Below are 23699 nucleotides of genomic sequence, written 5' to 3'. Positions count from 1 at the left end.
AATAATGGATACTGTTTTATAGACAATCAATACAATAACACCGACATCATACAATCTCAACTTTGTTTTCCTTTCCTGAAAAGCTACAAATTTGAATTTTACAATTTTGTATAAAACGTTAGTGTACAATGCACAAACACGTGTAATATAGGTATACTAAATTTTTGCGCCATCAAGCTAGTTCAACAATTTTCATCGTGTGCATGAACATAAAAATTTTCAGAACGAAACAAACGGCTGAAAATTTGATCAAACCTCTGTAACAGTATCTTCTTCGATAATGACATGTTTATCCACCCTTCAAACAAATTCTTGGTCACTACCATAGTCAGAGATCGCCTCAAACACAATGACATCGCTGCAATCTGCTTGTCTTGCTATTGTGTCAACATAATTATCATTGTCAAAATAGTCTGTTGATTTGCTTCGCCCAGAGCACTCTGTGCAACTTTATACTTCTTTCTTTTACAATCAAAGAAATCTATATCACCATTACGCTAATTTCCGGATGCACATTTCACAACACTATATCATAAATGTCACAGAGTTGTTTTCCAACTGAGCATTGGAATCAAAGTGAGCAGATCAGCGATATCTAATAGCGCCACCAGTGGCCAATGTGTCTTCAAATCGGCTTGGCTAAAATTACACACGGTTTCGCAACCGAATTCGCATCCGACTAGACTACAGATATTTAATATCAGCTTAATTTGTGTAAAATTTTCAATTGAAATATCAATGATGTGTTAATTAAAATTCATAACATATATGAAAATATATTGAATATGCTGTAAAATCTATCATTATTCTTTTCTGATGTTGTGTATAAACATTTTATAAATAGAAATTCTGACAATTTTCCACATAGATACCTGTATGGTGAATATCTTGGAACTAAAAATAATGTTAGACAATTGAACAAGAGAACCATTACTTACGTCAGGTGTGATTTGTCTATCAATTTGATTATTTTCTACATCGAGTCTCATTCAAAAATTTCCTTTCATTGCAACTCGAACTTTCTTTGTTCTTTACATTCTAAAACAAAAAAAAATTGTAATGTTCATCATCTTTTACCATTGACAATTAAATTCACTCTACTTTCATTTTTTACGAAATCACAAATCACGATTGTTTCACGGTAAGTTTGCTTATTTCTTGAACTCTTTGTACCATTTTGATTATTTTAATTATTTATTTATTTCGAGAGCCAGCTCATACACCAAAAAATGTACAGAAAAAAAAGGGGGACTGATAAACTATAAAAGCTATAAAAAAAACTAAATCATGATGGAAATTAAAACTGTCAGACAGAGAAAACTTTAAAGTTTAAAGCAGTCAGAAAACAGTATTTTCCAGAACAGGCTACCACACGTAATATATGTATTCTTAGTAGCACTAATAAGAGAATTTTCACTATTCATAAGCCTCATATAAAATTTCGAGCGTAAAGTGCGCTGTTTACTTTCGAAAGTCAAAATGTTGCTCTGACCATTTTACCTATGTTCGTTTAAACGATAAACCAATCGATCAACTAAGAAATCAATCAATCAATAATATCAATGTAAAAGTGATGTTTTTAAGTGATAATTTTTTCCTGATATCACTTTCAAAACATTCAAAAGAGCCGACTCAAATGCATAGTTACGTTAACTTTGGTGAATCCGATACTTTAAACGACGTGAAGCTGAATCTGAAACCAAGTCTGACTTCAGATAAAAAGTAATTGACCCATGACCCACGCTCACGTGACCCACGCTGGAGCAAAGGACACAGGGTTTAGTATTCAGGTGTACAAGTGCGCGATCATTCCAGAAAACAGCGATGGATCCAATATCTTCACAACCAGCTTGTTTTACAAGCACGCTGAAAAATCGACTGCTCACAGAAGTAAGTCAGTTTATTCATGCAACTTGTGCTAAGCGATGTTCGGCTCAGTGTTGTATTTGGGCGACCGTTTGTGTTGGAGCCCACCACAGGTGCTCAAATCAACCAGTGATCGCGAAGACCCCTGTAAACGTATGTACGTTTACAGGGAGCTTCGCGATCACTGGTTGATTTGAGCACCTGTGGAGCCCACAATAAAACACCATTTTATTCATGTGGGCCTTCTGATGTAATGTCATAATCGTTTGAGTATGGCCGTGACCGTACCCGGGGCACAGGCACCGCCCTGCGCTGGTGGTTGATATAGCTCTGCATGGCAGGGCTGTGCGTTACCGGTGCCGTGCCGATTTTATCCCTTGCCGATTTCGTCCCCGCACATGCGCAGACATGGTTTCTATTCATAAAACGGCCCCAGACATGTAGCCCCGAATCTGAAGCCACTTTCTTCTATCATATGTCAGCCCTTTCGACTTTTTGTTGAGAAGCATTCTTATCATAGCCTGTCAAATCGTATACTTGTACCGAAATTCCTGCAGATGAAACAGTATTGGTCGACAATGGGGCGCAAACTGGCAAGATCGCGTACGCATCCCCCCAAATTTTTGGCGTGAACTTGGATTTTGAGTCGAGGGTCGAAGTCGGCAACTGCAGAACCGAAATCGGCAGCTATAGCAGTTCTATGTTTCAAGTAAATAACATCGATTGATGCACTTCCCCAAACTTATAATACATTTTTAACTAATTTAAACACATAAAATTGACCACCGGATTGATTGTACGAAAGAATTTTAGCGTGAACTTGGATTTTGAGTCGAGGGTCGAAATCGGCAACTGCAGAACCGAAATCGGCAGCTATAGCAGTTCTATGTTTCAAGTAAATTACATCGATTGATGCACTTCCCTAAACTTATAATACATTTTCAACTAATGTAGACACATAAAAATGACCACCGGATAGATTATATACGATGTTGTGAGCTTGCATTTTCATCGCGATCCAAGAGTTGTTACTTATGGTAGTGATATTTGTTAAATTTAGGTTGTTTGCTACTGCATTGGGTCCTAATAATTACTGCCCGTGTGACTGTCCCTTAGCTGCCTGAAGACTGCGGCCTGCCCGAGAACTACACGAGTAAAAGGTGGGCTAAATTTTTCTCATTTGAACACAAAGCCAAGAGGTTTAATTATATCAATCATTCCCGGCCAACCAAAACTATCATTGTTTTAACGTTTAACCTGATGTCTTCTCCGGCTGTTTTGGAACTCAAAAGACGCCGAACTTGAAGGACGTCGCGTCGCAAGCTTAAGGTTCCAAGACAAGAACTTGACCTTTTGAAGCTAACAATTCCCTAGTAGAGTTTTAAGCCCAGGACCCCAGTAAATTATATATACTAAGCTAATGATATGCGTTTAAGGTCTCCTCGACTAACCTTCAGCTGCTTGCTCTCTTTCTACTATTTTTCTAGTATTTTATACAAAGGCACAGACTTATTCTACCTGCAACTTAAAACTGATAGTGATTTTGTAGCTGCTCATTCTTTACTATTTTTCATAGTATTTGGTAGCCGGTATCAGACAGTTTGTGTTTGTGTCGGCTACATGGACGATCTGCCAACATTTTCGTAACCACAGTGTCACCATTGTTTAGATAACAATCAAGTAAATTTGTGTGCATGCAAGCTGTCCTTAGGATCTTCCAAAGCAATGTCTGAGAATCGTTTTAAACCTTAAACAATTTTTATGCCAGAAAAACTTCCAGAGCGGTGAATTTAACGCTAGTTGATGTCTTTAAAATTGTGCTCCAAAAACACTAAGCAAGATATAAAAAATCTGAGACACTCTTTGAAAGACCATTATGACAGCTTGCTCTCCAGCAAGTTTGAGTCAGGTATTATCAAGTATTGAGTCAAAACTTAGGGAAAACAGATTTTTTGAAAGGTTATGTAAATTACCTGTCGCATGAAAGTTATGTAAACAATGGTGACACTGTGAATACCAAAAATGTTCCCCTATATCTAGGCTTTCAGAAAATGTATGGAGGGTTCTGAGCTTATTAATCACCAGAGAATTGTGAGATTAAAAAGTTTAATTTCTTGTCTTGGAACCTTAAATAGTGAGATTGTAACATTCAGTGCAAGAGTTGGTACGATATCATAGCTGCACACATGCAGCTTAAAAGCCGAACACCCCTTGCATTGAATGGTATGATCTCACAAGCAAGCTTGAGATGTCTTTGTAGTCGATAATCCAGCGTTCTGGGATCCAAAACCGCTATAGGAAACATCAAGTGAACATCAAATCAATGATAGTTTTGGTTTGCCCGGCATAATATGTAGGTTGAATCTATTGGCTTTGTGTTAAAATGGTCGAAATTTGGCCTACTTTTTCCTCGGACAGTCCTTGGGCAGTCCTCAGGCAGCTACGGGAAGTCATGGTATAGTATTTGGTAGGACTGCAATAAACTCAAGGTTTGCCGGGAGGGTGTGGGTTGGATGGCAAAACCTCGAGCTCCTGTACAACAGCAGTTTCGTTGTATGAAAAGTTTGTTGTGTCGTGTGTGATGGAAACATGATAGCCAGTGTCACCGATGAAAAATTCAAGTATCCCATCACGTGCACATATCTTTATATTGTATTGTATTTTCCCACCATGATGTACATTTTCATGCAAATTCCATGAAAAGTGGGCAATATGAAGTCGCGCCATTGTTCAACTCAAACACTGGGGCCAAATGTGTCATCCTTGTCTCCTAGTGATTTTCTTGAGTTTTTTTGTTTTCCTCCATAACTCCGCCCTCCTCCGCTTTTAATTTTTAAAACAACAAAATCATCCTTTCATACACTTTTAGTAGTGCCACAATCTAACTGTTGTCATTATTTTACAATAATTCTACAGAATTCATCGTAGAAACATGTAAGTAGCACACTATGCAGTAGTTTGTTCCGGGCCCCGTACATCTCAGCGGAATAATTGTCAGCTATACATTTCTTGAGCCCCCACACATCTCAGTGGAATGTCAACTATGTTTCTGAAGCATTTCAGTTAATCTTTCAATTTCTTGAAACTTTCTTAAAATCTCTCCAATAACAATTCATATAATATACAAAGTTTCTAGCTTGAAAGAGATGAGAATTGTTTTAGTGTAGCTTCATATTTGCATTGAACACAGATGTGTACATTTGTACCACTACTACTCCTTTCAGGTTTAGCATGTGATATTTCTATTTTCATTACATCATTTTAGTGTAAAGATTTCCTGGAGAAGTTTGCTTGCAAAGTGTTTGTCATTGTCTCTGAAGATGGGCTGTCATCTCAGTATATTGGAAGTCAAGACTTTGTCAGAGAATTTTTAACAACCGGACTGAAAGTAAAACCAGGTGATGTTAATGTTGGGCTGTGTCCTACTGCTACTGTCCAAAGTACTGATGGACATATCATGGGTGTACCATCAGAGGAAACTTATGAGGACAGTAAAAATCTTAACAATCTTGTAAAGAAGGAAGATGTATTCTTGGAGGAATATACTTCGTCGTTCGACCTTGCAAATGCACCTACTCATTTGCATAATGATGTCATCAATATAGCTGTCGATAAGAGCAGATCAGGAGAGCTGGCCATTGCGGAGGAAAGTGCTGAAATAGGCAACAAACTAACTGAAGCTGAAGTTATGGATGACATGAGAAATACTGGTGAACCAGACGATGATGTACTGAAATTTGATGAGGAATGTACTGAAACTGTGAGAGAAAGTGGATCAAGTGAAGACAATCAGCAAAGAGAGATGGAGATTGAAGAAACAAAGTGTATAGGAACTTTGAAAAATCAGGAGAACAGTAATCAAATTTATCCAATAGGTTAGTTTGTTCGTCATTGACATCCTCCAGTGTGTTGTTGTATACTTGCTACTGATATGTTTTATGTCACTTATCTTAGCATTTAGTGTCTTCTAAATATTAGCTTGCTGTTAATGGGGAATGAATACATACATACTCACTCAGATAAAGTTGATTATACAAACATACCGCTATACATTAATGGTGTTGAATTATAGCAAAGCTCACCATTCAACCACCGTTTTGTGTTAGCTCGTTGCAATATGTCAAACATTTAATCAATTAATAAATCACAAAAATAATACTGATATTTATCAAAATTTGGTAGTTTTGAACTGACAGAAAAATTTGACCTTTAGTTCTACATTAACCTTGTATTGCATGTGATTTCTTTCAGCTCTCCGTCAAAATATTCGAGAGATGGTAAGCGCTTCCATTGATGCTTCACCATCAGCCTTTGAAAGAAGTTACGACGAAAACGGTGACATAACAATAGATGAAACAAATAATGAAGACAACTCCAGCGATGCTGATACAAATCAAATAAATACTTTGGTCGAGAGCTGCAATGGATCGTCAAAAAATGGAAATGAAAACCAAAGTTTAAGAGAAAGAAACATGAACGTGAGGGAAAGCTAATGATGACAGATGAAGGGCTGGAAATTCACAAAGAGAGAATACGGAAAGCTATGATTGATGATAAACCATACACTTGTGAGAAATGTGGTAAGGGTTATAAACAACAGCAAGGGTTGAGTTTACATATGTCATTGGGCGTTTGTGTCAGACAGAAATGTAAGTATTGTGGATTGGAATTTCTTCTTAAGGACTGGCAAAAGCATATGGTTGATTCTCATGCAGAAGAGATACCAGTGTTTCCATGCAACTATTGTGATCGAACATTTATTAATTGCGCAACAAGATCAAACCATATACTGTCAAAACATTCTAATGATGTATTTGAATGTGATGTGTGTAAGCGTGTCTTTTCCTATCGTAGTGCTCTAACCAAACATAAACGAATCCACAGTGAAAGAAAGTTCGACTGTAGATATTGTGACATGAAGTTTACAACTGAGGGAATCAGATCAACTCATGAAAAGGAATTACACAGTGAAGTGTCCGCTGTCTGTACTGTGTGTGAGGAAAAATTTGACACGCGGAAGAAGATGGCAAACCATCTACGGACCGCCCACATTAAGCCAGGATTTAAATGCTCTTTTTGTAACAAGAAATTTCACAGTATGGTTGGTTGGAAAGCCCATTTAGAAACCCATGGTCTGCTTTCAAGTAAATACTCTTGTAAGATATGCAAGAAAGTTTTCTACATCAAATCTGAATATCGCAAGCACCGTTATAGGGACTGCACTAAGCCTGAATATCTATGTGATATTTGTGGACGCCAGTTTAAGAAGGGTGCCAATTTACGATTGCATGCCTCGACTCATAGTGAACCAACAATCAAATGCGATCTTTGCCCACGTGTTTTTAAGCTACAAACTACACTAACTGCACACATTAAGTCTGTACACAGTGATGAAAGACCTTGGAAGTGTAATGTATGTGGATATCGATGTAAACTGAGGGAAAATCTTTTAAAACACACCAGAATACACAACAGGTAGATCCAGGATTGTTTGTAATCTGCTCACACTCAATCAAACGTAAAATGTTCACAGTTGTCATTGAAACAATTGATTTGAAATCCTGAATTTATTTTAACTCTAAAGGGAAAAATAAATTTTTCCATTTTTGAGAAAGAAAAGCTGTTTTTTTTTCTTGCTCCGAGATCTTTATAATGATCTGCAACGAGTGGTAGACTGGGAAAGGATTGTAAAGAAATGAGAGCTTGAATTAAATGTCTATCCCCGAGGCGCATTCTATGTTAATTCTGTCACGTGACATTTCACTGTTGACAATTTCTAATAATCTCATCATTATTGATGCCTTAAAGCGTGAACTGCTACAATCGTCCATTGTTTGGTGTTGATGATATCTAATCAAGACTGCTGTGTAGTAAAAACTGTGTCACTGTATTGCTTTTGAATCCCTGGAAAAATCAGTTTGGAGAACGACTGGATAAATTACAACTTTAAACAATGTAAGTTATATTTTGTATCTCCTGGTTGCAGGTTTCAACTCCCTTTGTCATTCCAATGTTTATGAACATGACAGCGCCATATTTGTTATGTTAGCAAAGTCTGTGTATCAAATATTTTTCTTTTGTTTAATTTGTTCTTCTGTTGCAGTGTGAGTATAGGTCTGTGTACAGGAAAGTAAGCAAACAATAAATGCCACTTTAACCATACTGCAGAGTTTACAGTTTTCTGTATAAGCAATGTCATTGTAATTTTTACACACACCAACTTCTATTAGATAATCAGTAATCCAGTAGTCAGATGTCTCAACAGATAATACCTATTAAATTCTATAAAACTAGGGTATGCATACAGAAAAGAGTGCAGAAAGACAGAAAACAGTGTAATTGGTAATTGGATATTAAATTTGAAAAGTATTACTCAACACTGAATGTAGGTATTTCAATACGATGAATACTAAAATATTTCTCACAGAAACTGGTGTGTATATTGCAGAACCATATATGTTGTTGTTTCAGTGTCTTTCATATATTTTGTAGCCATGATTTTTGTTGTGGTCTTTCTTACAGGCTTTGTGTGCCTTTTCCAACCCACTGTACTCAAATTTTGCAGAAGTAAGCACAGTGATCAACAATTGTCATTCAATGACAAGGAACACTATTTTGACAAAATGTTAGGTTTGTTTTGACTGACATTGACTTCTAAATGTATATTGTTTCAGAAAAAGATTATATTTTAAATTCACAATGCCTTGGTCTTGTCTCATTGACATTATATACATCATTTAGTGTTTAATTTCACAATGCCTTGGTCTTATCTCATTGACATTATATACATCATTTAGTGTTTAATTTCACAATGCCTTGGTCTTATCTCATTGACATTATATACATCATTTAGTGTGTCCCAAGTCTAAAGGTAAAGCTGCACCCACTCGTCTTCTAAATGCCAATTTGCATGGCGTTCAATTTTCCTTGTGTAACCTGTAATTACTTGGTGACACTATTCTTTAGTTATTTAGTGTTTTTTATTGTAGCGTAAGATTTCAATGTATCTGATATGAAATATATTTTGAAAATAAAACATTCAATAGTTATAGAAAGTAATCTCTTAATTTCCGTTTTAGCTCTATTTGGTATGTACTGGTATATAAATACCAAAAAGAGCTTATATGGTGGTGAGTCAGTGGTGGTTGTCTGTCTTTATGTCTGTCTGTCTGTCTATGTATGTATGTATGTATGTACGCATGTATGTATGTATGTATGTATTTGCAGATGTATATCCGTCACAGGCAAAAGCTCCCATAGCGCCGCACCTACCATCACAGTATTTGGTGTACAGGTAGACCCAGTGGTTTAGATGTGACGTTCAACTGAACATGTCAGCGTCAAAAATATGCAAATGAGGTAAGAAAATCCTGCAAATGTTGACCTCCATTACCTAAAGTTTCAGACCTTATTTACTTTGTCATTCTTGTTTTTCTGGTTTCAATATTTCTTGATGGACCAATTCAAACCAAATATGAGCATACTGTCCTTGACGGTATTTTTATTTTATTATGTTATGTACATCAAACCTCAAACCAGTCCTACCAAACTTTGTCTGTTTCTGAATTAAAATGTCTTGACATGTTCCACTCTCTCTTGGGAAACACCAGGGTTCCTCAATTTGTATTTAGTATGTACCATAAGTACACATGATTTCTGCTATCCATATGTTCAGTTTGTTTGTTTGTTTATTCAAGTTTGTGTAAGATTAGATACTGTTGACCTCTACTTTATTACGGTGTACACTACACTTCAGAGGAAATACAGTGTACTGCGTAGCCGAGGAGGGGTCGCAGATTATGAGTTCCTACAATATGTATTTGCATTGCTATTTAAATTGTTTTGTCAATGATATAAAGATTTTAGATCCCAGGCTTTAGATACACTTCTTAAATAATGGATACTGTTTTAAATAGACAATCGATACAATAACACCAACAACATACAATCTCAACTTTGTTTTCCTTTCATGAAAGGCTACATATTTGAATTTTACGATTTTGTATAAAACATTAGTGTACAAAGCACAAACACGTGTCATAAGCTTATTAATTAAATTTGTACTCCATCTAGCTCGTTCAAAAATTTTCATTTTGTTCGAAAACATACAAAAATCCCAGAACGAAATACGCGGCTGAAAATATGGTCAAAGCTGTGTTACAGTATCTTCTTCGATAATGCCATGTTTATCCACCATTCAACCACATTCTTGGTCACTACCATAGTCAGAGATCGCCTCAAATACAATGACATCGCTGCAATCTGCAATGTCATGCTTTGTGTTAACATTATATATTATTGTCAGAATAGTTTGTCGAGTTACTTCACCAAAGCACCCTCTGCAACTTTACACTTCTTTCTCTTATAATCAACGAATTCTACACCAACCGATATGCTAACTTTTCTTTGCATATTTCAGGACAGTATATCATAGATGTTGTCATTCTTGTTTTTCTGGTTTCAATATTTCTTGATGGACCAATTCAAACCAAATATGAGCATACTGTCCTTGTCCTTGGCTTTGACCGTATGGGCATTTTCATGACATAAGCAAAGAGGGGTCAAATGGTCGTACAGTGAACACATTTTGAAACACATGCGTTATCTCTGACAAAAACCAGAACATTTTTTAGTTTATTTTCGACTCAAGTTTAGTCACTATATATTCACAGACATTATATGGAAGATTCACAGACAATGAACGCCTGAAACATGGCAAAATTATGGGATTCTGGGACCAAACACGGCACGTCCGATCAGTAGCGTGGCTTTTTTACATTTGCAAAGATTGAAAAAATCACACTTCTTCCTTCCTTTTTGGGTGACAGTGAAGAGAGTTCTCAGTTGATTGTTGATAAAGATAGATTGTATTAGACAGAAAATACACAGATACATAGGTTGTGTCTTGCAGAGACATTTTAGAACTCAGAAATTTTCTCATTGCTGGTCTGCTGTTCACAAGGATGTGTTTTGAAACTGTCGGAGAAAATGAAACTTTTGAATTCATCTGTATCTGGAAATTGATAATGACATTTTTTCTCCATTTGAGTGAAAGTTTACAACTATTTGGTTTTAAGGTGCATTCTTATCTCAGAAAGAATGAGAGAGAGAGAGAGAGAGAGAGAGAGAGAGTGAACACAACACAACACCAGTATTTGGAAAGAAGACAACCATACACATTTGATTTTTTGTATGGATACTCTTTTTCATTTTAATCTTTATAACAAATAATTTACACTGTAGAAGAAATGAAAGGAAATACATACACAAAAGAGGATGCATGATTTAAATTGCATACTTAAAAAGTTTTTATAATGATTGCATATTTTGAAAATTCCAAAACTCAGTTTTTCATGCTTTACATACCGTATACTGAGATTGTTTTATCTACAAAAGTTTGTTGGCAGTTCCGTTCCAACTCTAGATGGCGCTCTACATGACATCAATAGGTGGCGCTGTTCATGTCAGCAGGGAAAGACACATGTTCAGCAAATTTAGCCCTGCTTGGAAGCACCAAAATTGTCAGAACTAAATTAACTCTTACTCCATATGCCTGTTTGTTTTAAGTAGAACTTCTATGCAAATGTATAATTTCTGATGAACATAAAGTTTGAGACATTTAGAATCTAAACTGGTAAATAAATAGTGGAAGGGGAAGCCAATCACAGAACTGTGATACTAGGAAAGATTGCACCACACTGAAATGTATTTACATTCTACTGAAATGACACTGGTTGAACAACCAATCAGCAGCTGTCTTGCCTTGCCACAGCCAATCAGCTTCTGACTTTCCCACAGCCAATCAGCTGCTGGCCTTTTAGCTGAATTGCGCAAACAGAAAAACACATTTTCTTGATATCAGCTGATTGATAATGAAGTCTATTTCCTCACTATTCAGTTGGTGACATCACTGATTGTGTTAACCAATTGGCAAATTGCTTAATTTTGACAAATCGACCAATCAGATTTGACACCACTCTGACTGACAAATCAGCTTTCTCGGCAAATTATTCTTGGATTCAGATCACTCTGGTGTGAATGACTTTCTCTCTGTAGAGATTTGCCTTGAAATATAATTTTTTTAAAGTGAGCAAATGCTTTGGAACGTAACAACGATAAAGTCACAGCAATTTTTCTGTGTGGTTAACATTCTTCCAGAGAAATGGCAGTTCTATATAAAAGTTATCAAACCTGAAGTCTTCATTGTTCAGTCTCTGTTAACTGAAGTCAATGAACCAGCTTTTTACATCTTAGACGACTTGGCCATCATGTTCTCACAGTTGTTGTACGTAATATTTTCCGAAAGCAAAGCGTATAAATTTTTTCAATCGTCCTTGGTGAAAATTGTGGCAGCTTCTCTCCCTTGATGATCTTGACCAGGTCATTGGTCAAAGACAATCAACGTAGCAGAACAGACCTCATGGGTCAGATTGTTAGGTCAAAGTTGAAAGTTCAGAGTCATATTTATGTACATCAAATTATGGAAGAAGTGGTTGCCATAACGATGCACCTTTTCCAATAAAGTTTTGAAAATGAGTCTTGTAAACAGATAATGCTTTGGTGATGACGTAAATAGAGTTGTCATGGTGATAGTGTCCTCATTGGTTGTCATAACGATGTCTCATTGTGAGGCGGCCTGGCACATGTGGCATTCTCTTCTTCCAGTAATGCAATCCTCTGTTTTAACATTCTCAACTGTGAAGGAAAAAAAACGGAAAATTTTTCTTATGACTTTGGTTGCGCATCATTTACAAAATAAATGATCTGAGTACGCATCATGAATATTCAACATTGATAAGGAGTAAATATTTCTAGATTTGCATTCTTAATTTTCATAAATATACTGAACGCATATCAAGTATTTTTTTCCTATGTGTAAAGCATACCTAACAGCGAATTCTATACATAAGTTGTACAAACTGAACTGCATCTTGGACTTGACATAGCTCATTGATTTCCTAAGTACAATTATGTGTTCTTTTATCCGTTTCTTCTCTCCAATTTTGAATTACAATAGGAAATGACGTAACTGTATTCCAATGATAACCATATCTTTTCAAGGAGCCTATCAGATTTACGTTAAACTCATTTCTTATTATACCTGTGTTTCATGTCTCTCAACCATCGCCATCATCTGAGCTTCCAACTTCTTCAGTCGACTTTGGTGTTTTTTCTTGGCTTTTTCATAAGCTGTCACTAATGCACTACAAAAAACACAGAACCATAAATAAATAAATATTTACCATTATTACATGTCTGTCACCAAGAACAACAGAATTCTGTGTCAATTCAAAACATTGTGCAGAATGCTTTCACTGTAACATTGGTAGCTTTAAAGGCCAGGGACTTCATCTCCAGGATCAAGTTTGTTTAAGTCAATAAGAGGAGTGTCATAGCATTTTGTTTGTCTTTGAAATTGTAATCTAATAAATAGATTTCCCTGTTAGACAATCTGACGCCGGCACAGGCATTTAAAGTACAAGAAGCACAGTGTCTTTTATATCCTTAGGTACCTGTGTTTTTATCCTTTGACGGTTTTAGACACTTGCAAAGATATGTGTTTTAGTGGCATATGTACAGCATAGAATGATAAGTTATTAGATGACATCACTGATGTACATGGCCCTCTGCTGCATATTAGGTGCAATGATGTCATCAAGCATAGAGGCCGATATTTTGGTAATAATCTCATAATTGGTAGTGAGAAATTTCAAAAGGAATTATGATTACTGCTCAGTTCAAATTCAGTAAGTGTAAAATTGATATCATTGTCATCCTGGATGTGCAAAGTTGATGTTTCAGATAAATGAAGCTTTCTTAGACAATGACAAAACCCAAAACCTAATATTCCTATCTTTCAGCTTTTTACTGAAGTGGAGTTTGATGCTGTTACATCAGCCAGTTGCTAAAATAATGGTTGCAGGTTTGTTAGAATATAAATTTATAAACCATATATATAATATGGTGTCTTCAATCGGGGTTAGAACTCACAACATACGGCATCCAGTCACCTAGGCGAGTAGCAACAGACAGAACCACTCTACAAAGAATTTTCAAACATTTTGTGTTTTATACCAATGTTTCCCTGCAGATTATGTTGGGGTTGCTCAACAAATGATTTTATTTTTATTAAAACATTACTACCAAAAATATTTGTTTGACCCTTAATTTTTAAATTAAGGGTCAAACATGACTTGGAGTCAGTGATAACAGCATACCTATTTGCCCGTTTCAAATCTGATACAAATTCTGCTGATTGTTGGTGTCTCAGTTCTGAGTTCTTCTGTAATTTTTCCAGTGTTGCCACCAGTTCTTGTACCCTTAGCTTTAGTCGTTTTTCACGTTTGTGTGCCTCGGCCAAATCCCGCGGCATGTTGGGATCAGACTCGATATCGCCGAGTTCATAGTTGCTGAGTTCAGCTAAGGTCATGGAGGGAGTTGCCTTCATAGCACCAGGGCTTGAACCATCCTGTGATAGAAATAACATATATGAGATTTCCTGAATGCCTGATAGTTTAGACTGTACACTGGATTAGAATATTATTGTCTCCAGACATTGTAACTGTCTGTGTGAAAACCTGATACAATTAAACATCCCTAATTTCCAACAACCTGATCAAGATTTTACAGTCACAAAGATTTACTTTTGAGTCCAATGACAAGCTATCTTACCTTTTCAATAGTGGTATCACCCTTCATTCTCGCTTGGCTCTGCTCTTTGACCTTGACCTCAGATTTCAGATGTTCAATGTGCAAGAGATACGCCTGTTCCTGGGCTTCCCTGGTACTCAGCTTCAATTCTATCGCTTTTTTTTCTTTTTCTAAGAGGTAGTTTTGTGCTTTCAGCTCAGCTTTCTCTTCCTGGCAAGATATCAAGTAATTCACAACCATGTTTTAATATCATCTTTTCATATCATATAATATTTGCTATTACTAATGTATGACTGTTGAGAACTTCAACTCAACACATTCATCCAAAGCACTGTATGGATAACTCTTTAAAGGTCATGTGAAATGGTCCCGTTCTTGTGGATGAATATCTTCCAGGGGGGCAATACTATTACACTCGCAACAGAATTGCAACCTAAAAGTACGCGCGAGTGTTGATATTTCTATGTGTGGTTTTTATCGAGTCATTTTGCGACACCCAGGTCAACTTTCCATAATCTTTGCTACTACTATTACTAATGTACGAATGTTTAAGACTTCAACTCACACATTTATCCAAAGCACTGTATGGATAACCCATTAAAGGTATACTGTCACCTGTTCCAACTTTGCCAGGGTTTCCACGGAAAGAGAAAATCTAACCAATCACAGATTTTAAGTGGGTGACCGCTTTTTAAAAACAGCGCCCTCACATGGGCATTTTGAATACCAAGGAACACCCCGTTGACCATATATGGGCATATTTAGATTACTGGTGACTGTATACCTTTAAGGTAGAACGCACCTTGGGAACAGATATTCTGACTCTAAAACTTTTTTGCTCTGATCTACCAATAGTTTGGGTTCATTTTAAAGCTCTTGGAGGAAGAAAACTTTCCACAGTCTAAGTTTATCAAAAATTAAAGATTTGATAATAATAATAACGATAAACTTTATTTTTCTCCATAGAGTTAATATGGGGGCGGAGGCCATTTTCAATTTGACACATCAGTTAATGCTAGATTATTTGTTTCTCTAGTGTAAAAATATGCATAGTGACTCTAGATTTTTGGTCTTGATTTGGTGAGAGAAAGGTTCAAGTTTCATTGAAGAAAGTTTGAGCAAAAGTTTAAGTCTTTCACTTTAACCGCTCAAGCCCTCTCAGTGCAAAAAATTGTGAGAGAGCGCCCTCTAGAGGGGAACAACAAGTCTGTTTACTAACCTTGACTGCGTTCAGTTCCTGCATAAGTACAGCATTTTCCAAATCTAATCTTTGGCTATCGATACGTGTTGCAATATCATGACTCAATGGATCTATGTGTACACTTTCCAATTCCAACATCGTCAGCCGCACTGCAGCACGGTCATTCTTCAACTGCTGAATGTAATCTTTCAGTCTCTGTTCGTCTTCTCGTGTAAATTCCGTGTCACAGCTACTTGCCGTTGAACTTGTTGTACTGGAGGAATGAAAGGCAAACAATTAGACAATTTACATTCACTGTCACTGTGATGACCATGACATTGATAATGGGTTTGTATACTCAGCTAACAGACTTTAGAACATGAGCTGATTTGTAGCTGTCTGGGAAAGATGTCGCTGATAGATTGCAGTGTTGCAAAACGACTTTACAATTCAGTATGTATGATTTAGATAAAAGTAGATGATATCTTTTTATATGTTATGTCTTAATGAACATTGCCTTTCAATATTCCAAACATTCACTGTCCTGTCCCTTACCCCTGGCCATTCACTGGCCTGTCCCTTACCCCTGATCATTCCCTGGCCTGTCCCTTACCCCTAGTCATTCGCTGCCCTGTCCCTTACCCCTGGTCAGTCACTGGCCTGTCCCTTACCCCCAATCATTCACTGGCCTGTCCCTTACCTTGTATGACTATGAGAAGAGAGATCTTCCCATGGTTGAATGGTGCATCCTGGGACATGACATACCACAGCACCACAACTTCTGTCCATCCGTTGAAGCAATGACTTGGCCATGTTCTCTGCCGCTTTCCTGTTGTCATGGACACGTTTCAACATGGCCGTTGCTTCTTCTTGTTCGTCCACTATTGACTGGTCACCTGTTTGTGAGAAATGCAGTGACAGCTTTGAAATAGCATGTAGTGACACAACACAGTAGTTTTGTTTGTCTTTGTATTAGGAAATAAACCTGACCCTTTTGTTTTGTTTAACAAAGATGGTATGGTGTTTCAAGGGATAACCTAAAACTCTCTGTACTGTGTACAATTACCAATAATTCTGCTCTCTAAAAATGAAATCATTTTCATCAAACCTCATCTCGTTGATGTGTAGAGAACATTAGCCGTACTTTGACCATTACAAAACAGTCATCATTATTTCTGTACAAAAAATTTAAATTTTATGTAAGATACACAGACTGTGTATATTCCATCCATTATTTTCATAGTTTCTTTAACCACCCCGTATAGTTTAGAAATTTTTCCAAAGATTTTCCTTAGCTTCATGTAAGGAATAATTTTAGGTTTATGTAAAGTATAGGGTTAGGGATCTCTGAACTAAAAGCTATTCACACCTCACACTGCTGGGATTGAAATCTCTGTGTTTGTTCAATTAATATGATTGCTATCATTAGTCCACTTACAATGTCACCTTTATCAAGGTCTAAATACCTTCAAGATAAACTATCCACACAGATATAAAGCACTTGAAGTGTCAGAGTTATTCTGTTGCTATGACACTGGAGGTCAAAGGTCAAGGGCTGCAAGCAAATCCAAAATAAGGCACTGAGTTGCTAGGGGAGTTGTGTTGGTATTTTAGTGCAACTAATAACTGCCATACCTATGTTTCCAAGTCCAGCTGCCCGGCAGTTGGCCAGAATAACTTGTTGTTCGCTTTCCAGTAACGTTAACAAGACATCATAGGTATCCAGACACTGGTCACTGTAATTCACTGCCATCTGTAAAGCTGTGTTATTACTCTCGTACTTTCCAACTAACATTGTGAGTCTGTCAGCGTTAGCTTTGCTCTCCTCAAGAGTCAATTGCAACAAATCATTCTGTGATTTCAAATGTTCAATTTTACTGTTCAGTCTCTCCATCTCCACTTCAAATTCCCGGATCCTGCCTTCCGATACGGCAGATCCATGGGAATACAGGGTCTGGAATATTTCCTGGACATTGGAGCAATCCTGCAGTGTGTGTACCAAGTGTTCAGCTATCTTTGTGTTTGACACCTGCACAGAAAGGATTACAAACACAAGTAAACATTACTGTATCAAATGTTGACTTATTTCTTACGCAGGATAAATATGATAAAAATTTAATATAAAAAGATAAATTCTCTCAAAATTTTTCCATAACTCTGTTTTACATATAGAATTTTTGTTCAATGTTACCTTTGAAAATATATACATATACATTGTAATCATATATTGGCTGCTTAATCATTTTATCTCAAATATCAGACCACATGAACCAATGAGAATATCTCTCACATAAAGACACTCACCCCTACATTCAGAAGTTCCTGCCCTAGTACTGGCCGTTCACCTCCAGGCTTGGCACTTTCAGACCCTGTGGGTTTAAGTTTCCGCCTCTCTGCGACTTTGGCAACGGGTAAATCACCGCGAGCATCGCTACTGGAAGCACTGATTTCTCCTGTACTTGGATTGATTTGATTGGGACGTGATGTCGGCGTCGCTGCCGGGGATCTAACGCCCTGCGTGACTGCGACTTGTGATGCTTGGGTCTGTTTGCTACTGTTGGTACTCGTCTTTGTGCTGCAGTTGACTGTCTCCAAATTTTGCACTTTGCTTTGAAGTTCACGAACCTACAGGAGAGAAAAACAAATCAATAATTCTATATTGAGAAATGTTTAATACAACTTGTAGACTTCTTTGAAGTGACATTTCTTAGTCAACAGAAGCTTACAAAGTGTTTTGTGTGATTCTGTGAACAATTAGTGCCATAAAATGACAGGTTATACCGGTATTCTAGACCGTTGAAGCCTTGGGATAATTCATTTTGAAAACAACTCTAACATTTAATGTTATTTTCCAAACAAACAAAAGTAAAAATTTCATCTGAAAATTGCCCTTAATAAGGGCTCATCATCAATTTCAGTCCACAGTATTAAATTTCAACAAAAATTGTCAGCACACAAAATTTTGATGATTTCACTGTAATTCTGATTCAACCTATAATAAGGAACAAGATGCAATTGAACAAATTTCCTTTGACGTACAAACAGTTGTTTTTTTTCCGATAGGAGATTCAACAATTTCACAAACATACAAACAAACTACAACTTATAACGAATCAAGCAAGTTCACTCCAGTACGCCAGTATAAATACACCACTACACCAAACATAACAGCCTCAAAATTAAAATTAACCTTTCTCCGAAGTCTGTCCCTTTCTTCCCTAACTCCCATCATGCCATTCTTCAATTTACTGATATCATCTTCCTGTTGGCACAGTGTTGAATTCAGAGTCTCATTTTCTTCCCTTAAGACCATGACTTCCTGTTGGACAGCTTCCTGTTGGCAATGGCAACCACAGCATGGCTTGTCTTGCATTTCATTGGGCGGTGATTCCGGCAAGTCAAACTGTAATGATTCCACCTCTTGAACAGCCTGTCGGTTAAACAGAAATAAGTCACTGTTAATGACAAAGTCCCCACCTGTTATTTAGGTTATTAGATTACATGTAACTGAATTCAAATCTAAATAATGCACCAATCAGAATGTATGACTGGTTATCATAGGTATATGTAGTCATGACAACTTGTCTTTGTGCTGAGTTTAATTGAAACTGAATAGTATGTTTAAGTTATGGCTCAAGCCTGACAAAAAATTAAAACAAAATGGCTACCAGGTGGCTGTATTGGATCAAATCACATGAACAAATTGACGGTGCATCTTTACATCATGATGCTACACCCCTGTTAGTTAAATGGAAATGAACAATTTCAGATTTTGCACATGCAAGAAGTATTTCTTCACTATACACCCAAGATTGGATCTGTTGAACCCCGATGGTGGCAGTGTCATTACAAACACTGGATGTTGCTTTTGGCTGAAAATATTATTTCTCATCATAGATCTCAAGCAATATGCAACTACCTACTATTAATCGTTACGGCCCTGATATGTTTTTTTTGGCAGACCAAGGTTGTACGGCGGAAGGGCCTGAGTATGCAAGAGCCTGTACGCCGTACGACTGAGGGTTGGAAAAACTGTATCAGGGGTGTAAAGGTTTCATCTTATACCCTATGGAATGATAAATATGTAATACAAATATTGTGCAAAGATTTGGATATAGAAAAATTCATGCAATGTTAAACATTTATTGCTATTTTTGTTCAATTTTTGGAAAAGCAATGGTTCAAGGTATATGATAAGAATGTTTACATGTGGTAATTCCGACATGTAGTATGGTGATTTCTACAATTTCATCATTCACTCTACAGTGTACTGCCACTCATTTTAATGTGGAAAAAAAGATAATCTCAGCCAGTCTAAATTCATGTGTATGAGGATGACAAAAGAAAACCTTTCCTTTTTTAATCTTAGAGAGCATGATAATGTACATTTACAACTATTGAGGTCAAATTGCTTGGGAGATGCTTATCTCATTGTACGATACAAACATTACAGGCATTAAACTGATAAACATCGTGTACCCATAGATTAAATCCTTGTTGGACAGCAACAAAACTATATGAAAATGTTAGACTTTGGGAACTGGTGGCCAATAATATGGAAAATGTTTCTTGATAAGAATTTCAAGTATTACAGGTAATACATGCGCCAGGATGAAGAACCCTCACCAGTCTCTCTATTCAGAGAAAAGATACTGTGAGTGAATAGTGTCACGTTGAATTTTCAGTCTGTTTAAACCTGGAAGATAGATTCTGCTTCTGCCATTAAATATAGCAGTATTGAACAGTAGTAGAGTTGAAGGTGTGAAATCATTGTAACATATGGGACTCGGTCTGGTCTGCAAACTTTGTAAGTAGCTTTGCAGACAAGGCCACTGGATAGAGTGACCAAGAACTGTTGTGAATTACCGCACCTTGAAATTCTCCAGGGGGTTGGCGCTGTATGTCGAGGGACTTAAAACTGAACCAGTGTTTTCATTCTACCTTGTTTGTCAGGGTGGGGTGTACTTTAACCCTGTAACCCCCGTTCCCAGTGGATTAGTCCAACTAGATTATTTGAAAACACCAACACAAACAGACATGAAAGGATAAAGAAAGCGGGCTCTTTTTCACCGATAGTTTGAATTTTTCAAGTATTTCTGAAATTTTCAAATCAATGGTTCAATTGTTACCTGGGCAGAACAGACTGAAAGAGAAGCCACCCAGCACTGGTGTGGAAACAGCCGGCCTACATCACAGTTGTCTGTGTAACTGTTATATGCAAAGCAGGCAAAATCTTAGCCTGGATCAGAACCTGGTCAATAGAAATTTTTAAGCTTAAAAACAAACAGCTAACAGCATTAGCAGGAACCTCTCAGACTGCAACCCTGGCAAGCAAAACAATTGCCAGCTGAAAACAAACTACGATTTTGTAGTTTTGTCAGATATGCAAATCTGTCTGATCACTGAGAGCGAAATACATCCAGCAGAGTTTGAGATCTAGCTCTAGCCTGCAACAACTGTAAGTGAAATTGACATGCTGTGAAAAATGAAATGAAATCAGAATTTTTAGGAGATCGATTGAAACAAGTGTGATGCTTGGCGGGTCAAAGTTCAACCTCCTTTGGTGACCAAACATTTGATTTGTTGAGTCAACAATTCACATCCTGAGACAACATAGCTGCTAAATTTTGTAGTTGGTACAAACCATCACAGAATTCTTAGCAAGTCATTGAAAGTGATACTCCGTACGCTGTCCAGGATACTTCAGAGAATTTACTGCCCTGAAATCATCCTTTTTCACTCCTTTACCATGGAGATCCTGTTGCTTAGTAACCAGCGCTATCTAGAATTTCATCAAATGGAGTGCCTACAATTCACAGGAAATAAATCATCACCATCTTGAACACACGGCTGAATTTTAATTTCACCATTTTTTTCAATACTGCTGACAGTGCTATGTTACTTTGTCTCATCACTGAGAAACATTTACAAATAATACGAAAAGGTATTACAATCAGTTGATACTGATGAGTTGCTCTTGAATACTTGCCGAGAGCGCGCCATGCAAATTTGCAACAAGATTATTGTTTAGGTCTTTGCCAATAAATATTCATACAGCAATAATGAATTCTTTTCAAATTTGAAATCCAAAGATTTGATTGATACGCACCGTGGTAGAGTCATTTGCCTGAAGTTGACAAGCACACCAGAAACAGCTGGTTGCACCTTTGCCACAATGTTGATACATTTTAGATACAATGTAGGTAAATGTTAGATACAATGTGGATACATCTTAGATACATATTGGGCACACATTAGATACATATTGGATACAATGTTTGGTTGATATGATACTCCATTGTGTTGACATGACCAGTATCAGCATAGCATTGCTGTGACATAGCCAAATATTCCTGCAACATTCCTGTGTCTCTGCAATTTCCAAAACCACTGCAGCTTTACAGAGAATCCAATCTCCAACAAAATCACTCAACTGTAGCTAGGCCCATCTCCAGCTCTGCTCAAAAAATCTTGACCAGTTGAAAATCGAACTGCGATGACATTTTCATTCCATCTTGATATAACTTCTGTCCAGAGGGAAACGTCTGGTTTTGATTGCATGCACGTTTTCCCACATGCTCCAATAAACTTTTGGATGAAGAGGTTTGACCGGTTTCAACACCATAGACAGATATCAAAACGTGTATCCACACAACTGGAACACAAGTCTGTTCATTGTGAACTTCTGCCTTCTTACCACCAATAAGATCACTGATAATTCACTAAGACTTGACTCCTTACTGAGCCATGGTCTATTGAAGCCAGCCGGTCATCGTTTTCAGCATGTAGTATAATCCCAGCCTTCAACAAAGACATGAACTTGCTTCTGTCTTGAGAACAATGGAAGCTGTTCCTATGACAACACTTGGCTTGAGAGAAAATTCTGCAGACTGACAGCCCCAGAAAGAAATGTCTGTCTGGTAGTGTACACCAACTTTGACTGTATCGATGTCTAGCAACACAGTGACGTTATCAATATCCATCAACTACTTAAATCTTTCCCTAGCAACTGCAAATACACTTGATAGCTTGCAAAGAGATATCAAATTTTTGACCAGTGCACTGATTAGCCAGAGGTGAGATTTCCAGGATAGTTTCCCAGATCACATGTACTGGTACACAGCTGTTCCTGGCAAAAGTTTGATAAAACAGATGCACATCTAAAATCTTTCAACACGGTGCAATATTTCTGGCGTGAGAAAAGAATGACGATTTTTGCGATGGAGACCATAAGAAAATCCTGGAAGATAATCCTGCAAGTTTCTTGGTATCTCCCTCCAAGCAATGAGCAGTGCATTGGTTAGATCATCGGCAGCACACTGACCATACGATACAGTGTCCGAGGGTTTCTATTCATACAGACAAGTCGGAACAAGACAGTATAAAGCAGTCAACAAAGGGGAGTCTATAATTGTCCAATCAAGACGGAAGGCGGTATGACGGAGGCAATGAAAGACAGAACAGGATCAAAGAAACACCAACAAATGGTAAATCCAAGACACACTCACCCAGTATTATGTTTCTCATTTCCAGCAAAGTGGGCACTCGCCTAAAGCATGTGTAATTTTTTGCATGTTAAATGTACCTGTACAGAAAACTGTATGAGGCAAATGCACTCAGATAGGAAAATATACAACAAAATCAAAACAAGACTGCAAATCTACAGGTGGTTGTCATTGGTTTATTGTGTACATATGACTACCACTGATACATTGTTTTGGAACATAGCATATTTTGACAACAGAAAAATCCACCAGAGTTAAATGTGATGTGAAAATATCAGTGAAACATGTAATTTAAATGGAGTGGCCAAAGTGAGTATTTCCTTTTGCAAATATAAAACACTGTGTACACTGTGCAGACACAAGGCACAGGTAATTGTTTTCATTGCAATCCATTGCAGGTAAATTTGTCTGTTTGCCTTTCTGTCAACATGAGATCCACTCTGGACAAGGGGTCTGTTTACAGGTTGTGCAAGGGTGAAGTTCATTACCAACCACGT

At 37.2% G+C, this 23699-nt stretch overlaps 2 protein-coding genes across 12 annotated transcripts in view; one reads left to right on the top strand and one right to left on the bottom strand.

Moving 5' to 3' along the window:
• The first annotated feature begins 1760 nt into the window (after window positions 1-1760).
• On the top strand, window positions 1761-8925 carry LOC139123451 (uncharacterized). The gene is made up of 3 exons (XM_070689593.1): window positions 1761-1890; window positions 5132-5741; window positions 6118-8925. The coding sequence occupies exons 1-3, from the start codon at window positions 1825-1827 to the stop codon at window positions 6357-6359; spliced, it is 918 nt and encodes a 305-aa protein (XP_070545694.1). The 5' UTR covers window positions 1761-1824; the 3' UTR covers window positions 6360-8925.
• A 2098-nt stretch (window positions 8926-11023) lies between these two features.
• LOC139123449 (colorectal mutant cancer protein-like) overlaps window positions 11024-23699 on the bottom strand; it is a 182765-nt gene continuing 170089 nt past the window's right edge. For all 11 annotated transcript variants that reach the window (XM_070689582.1, XM_070689581.1, XM_070689584.1 and 8 more), the window contains 9 exons: window positions 18888-19127; window positions 18002-18322; window positions 17333-17726; window positions 16398-16593; window positions 15737-15971; window positions 14539-14727; window positions 14085-14335; window positions 12968-13070; window positions 11024-12561 (listed from right to left, as the gene is read on the bottom strand). In XM_070689582.1, the coding sequence (XP_070545683.1) occupies window positions 12475-12561; window positions 12968-13070; window positions 14085-14335; window positions 14539-14727; window positions 15737-15971; window positions 16398-16593; window positions 17333-17726; window positions 18002-18322; window positions 18888-19127 (2016 nt within the window). In that variant the 3' untranslated portion in view covers window positions 11024-12474. The remainder of the gene's footprint in view (window positions 12562-12967; window positions 13071-14084; window positions 14336-14538; window positions 14728-15736; window positions 15972-16397; window positions 16594-17332; window positions 17727-18001; window positions 18323-18887; window positions 19128-23699) is intronic.

The sequence above is a fragment of the Ptychodera flava genome (assembly GCF_041260155.1).
Source record: "Ptychodera flava strain L36383 chromosome 23 unlocalized genomic scaffold, AS_Pfla_20210202 Scaffold_23__1_contigs__length_28996876_pilon, whole genome shotgun sequence".
In the NCBI taxonomy this organism is placed as follows: domain Eukaryota; kingdom Metazoa; phylum Hemichordata; class Enteropneusta; family Ptychoderidae; genus Ptychodera; species Ptychodera flava.
Note: the sequence above shows the minus strand (reverse complement) of the source record. Positions and strands in the feature narration are given on the sequence as shown.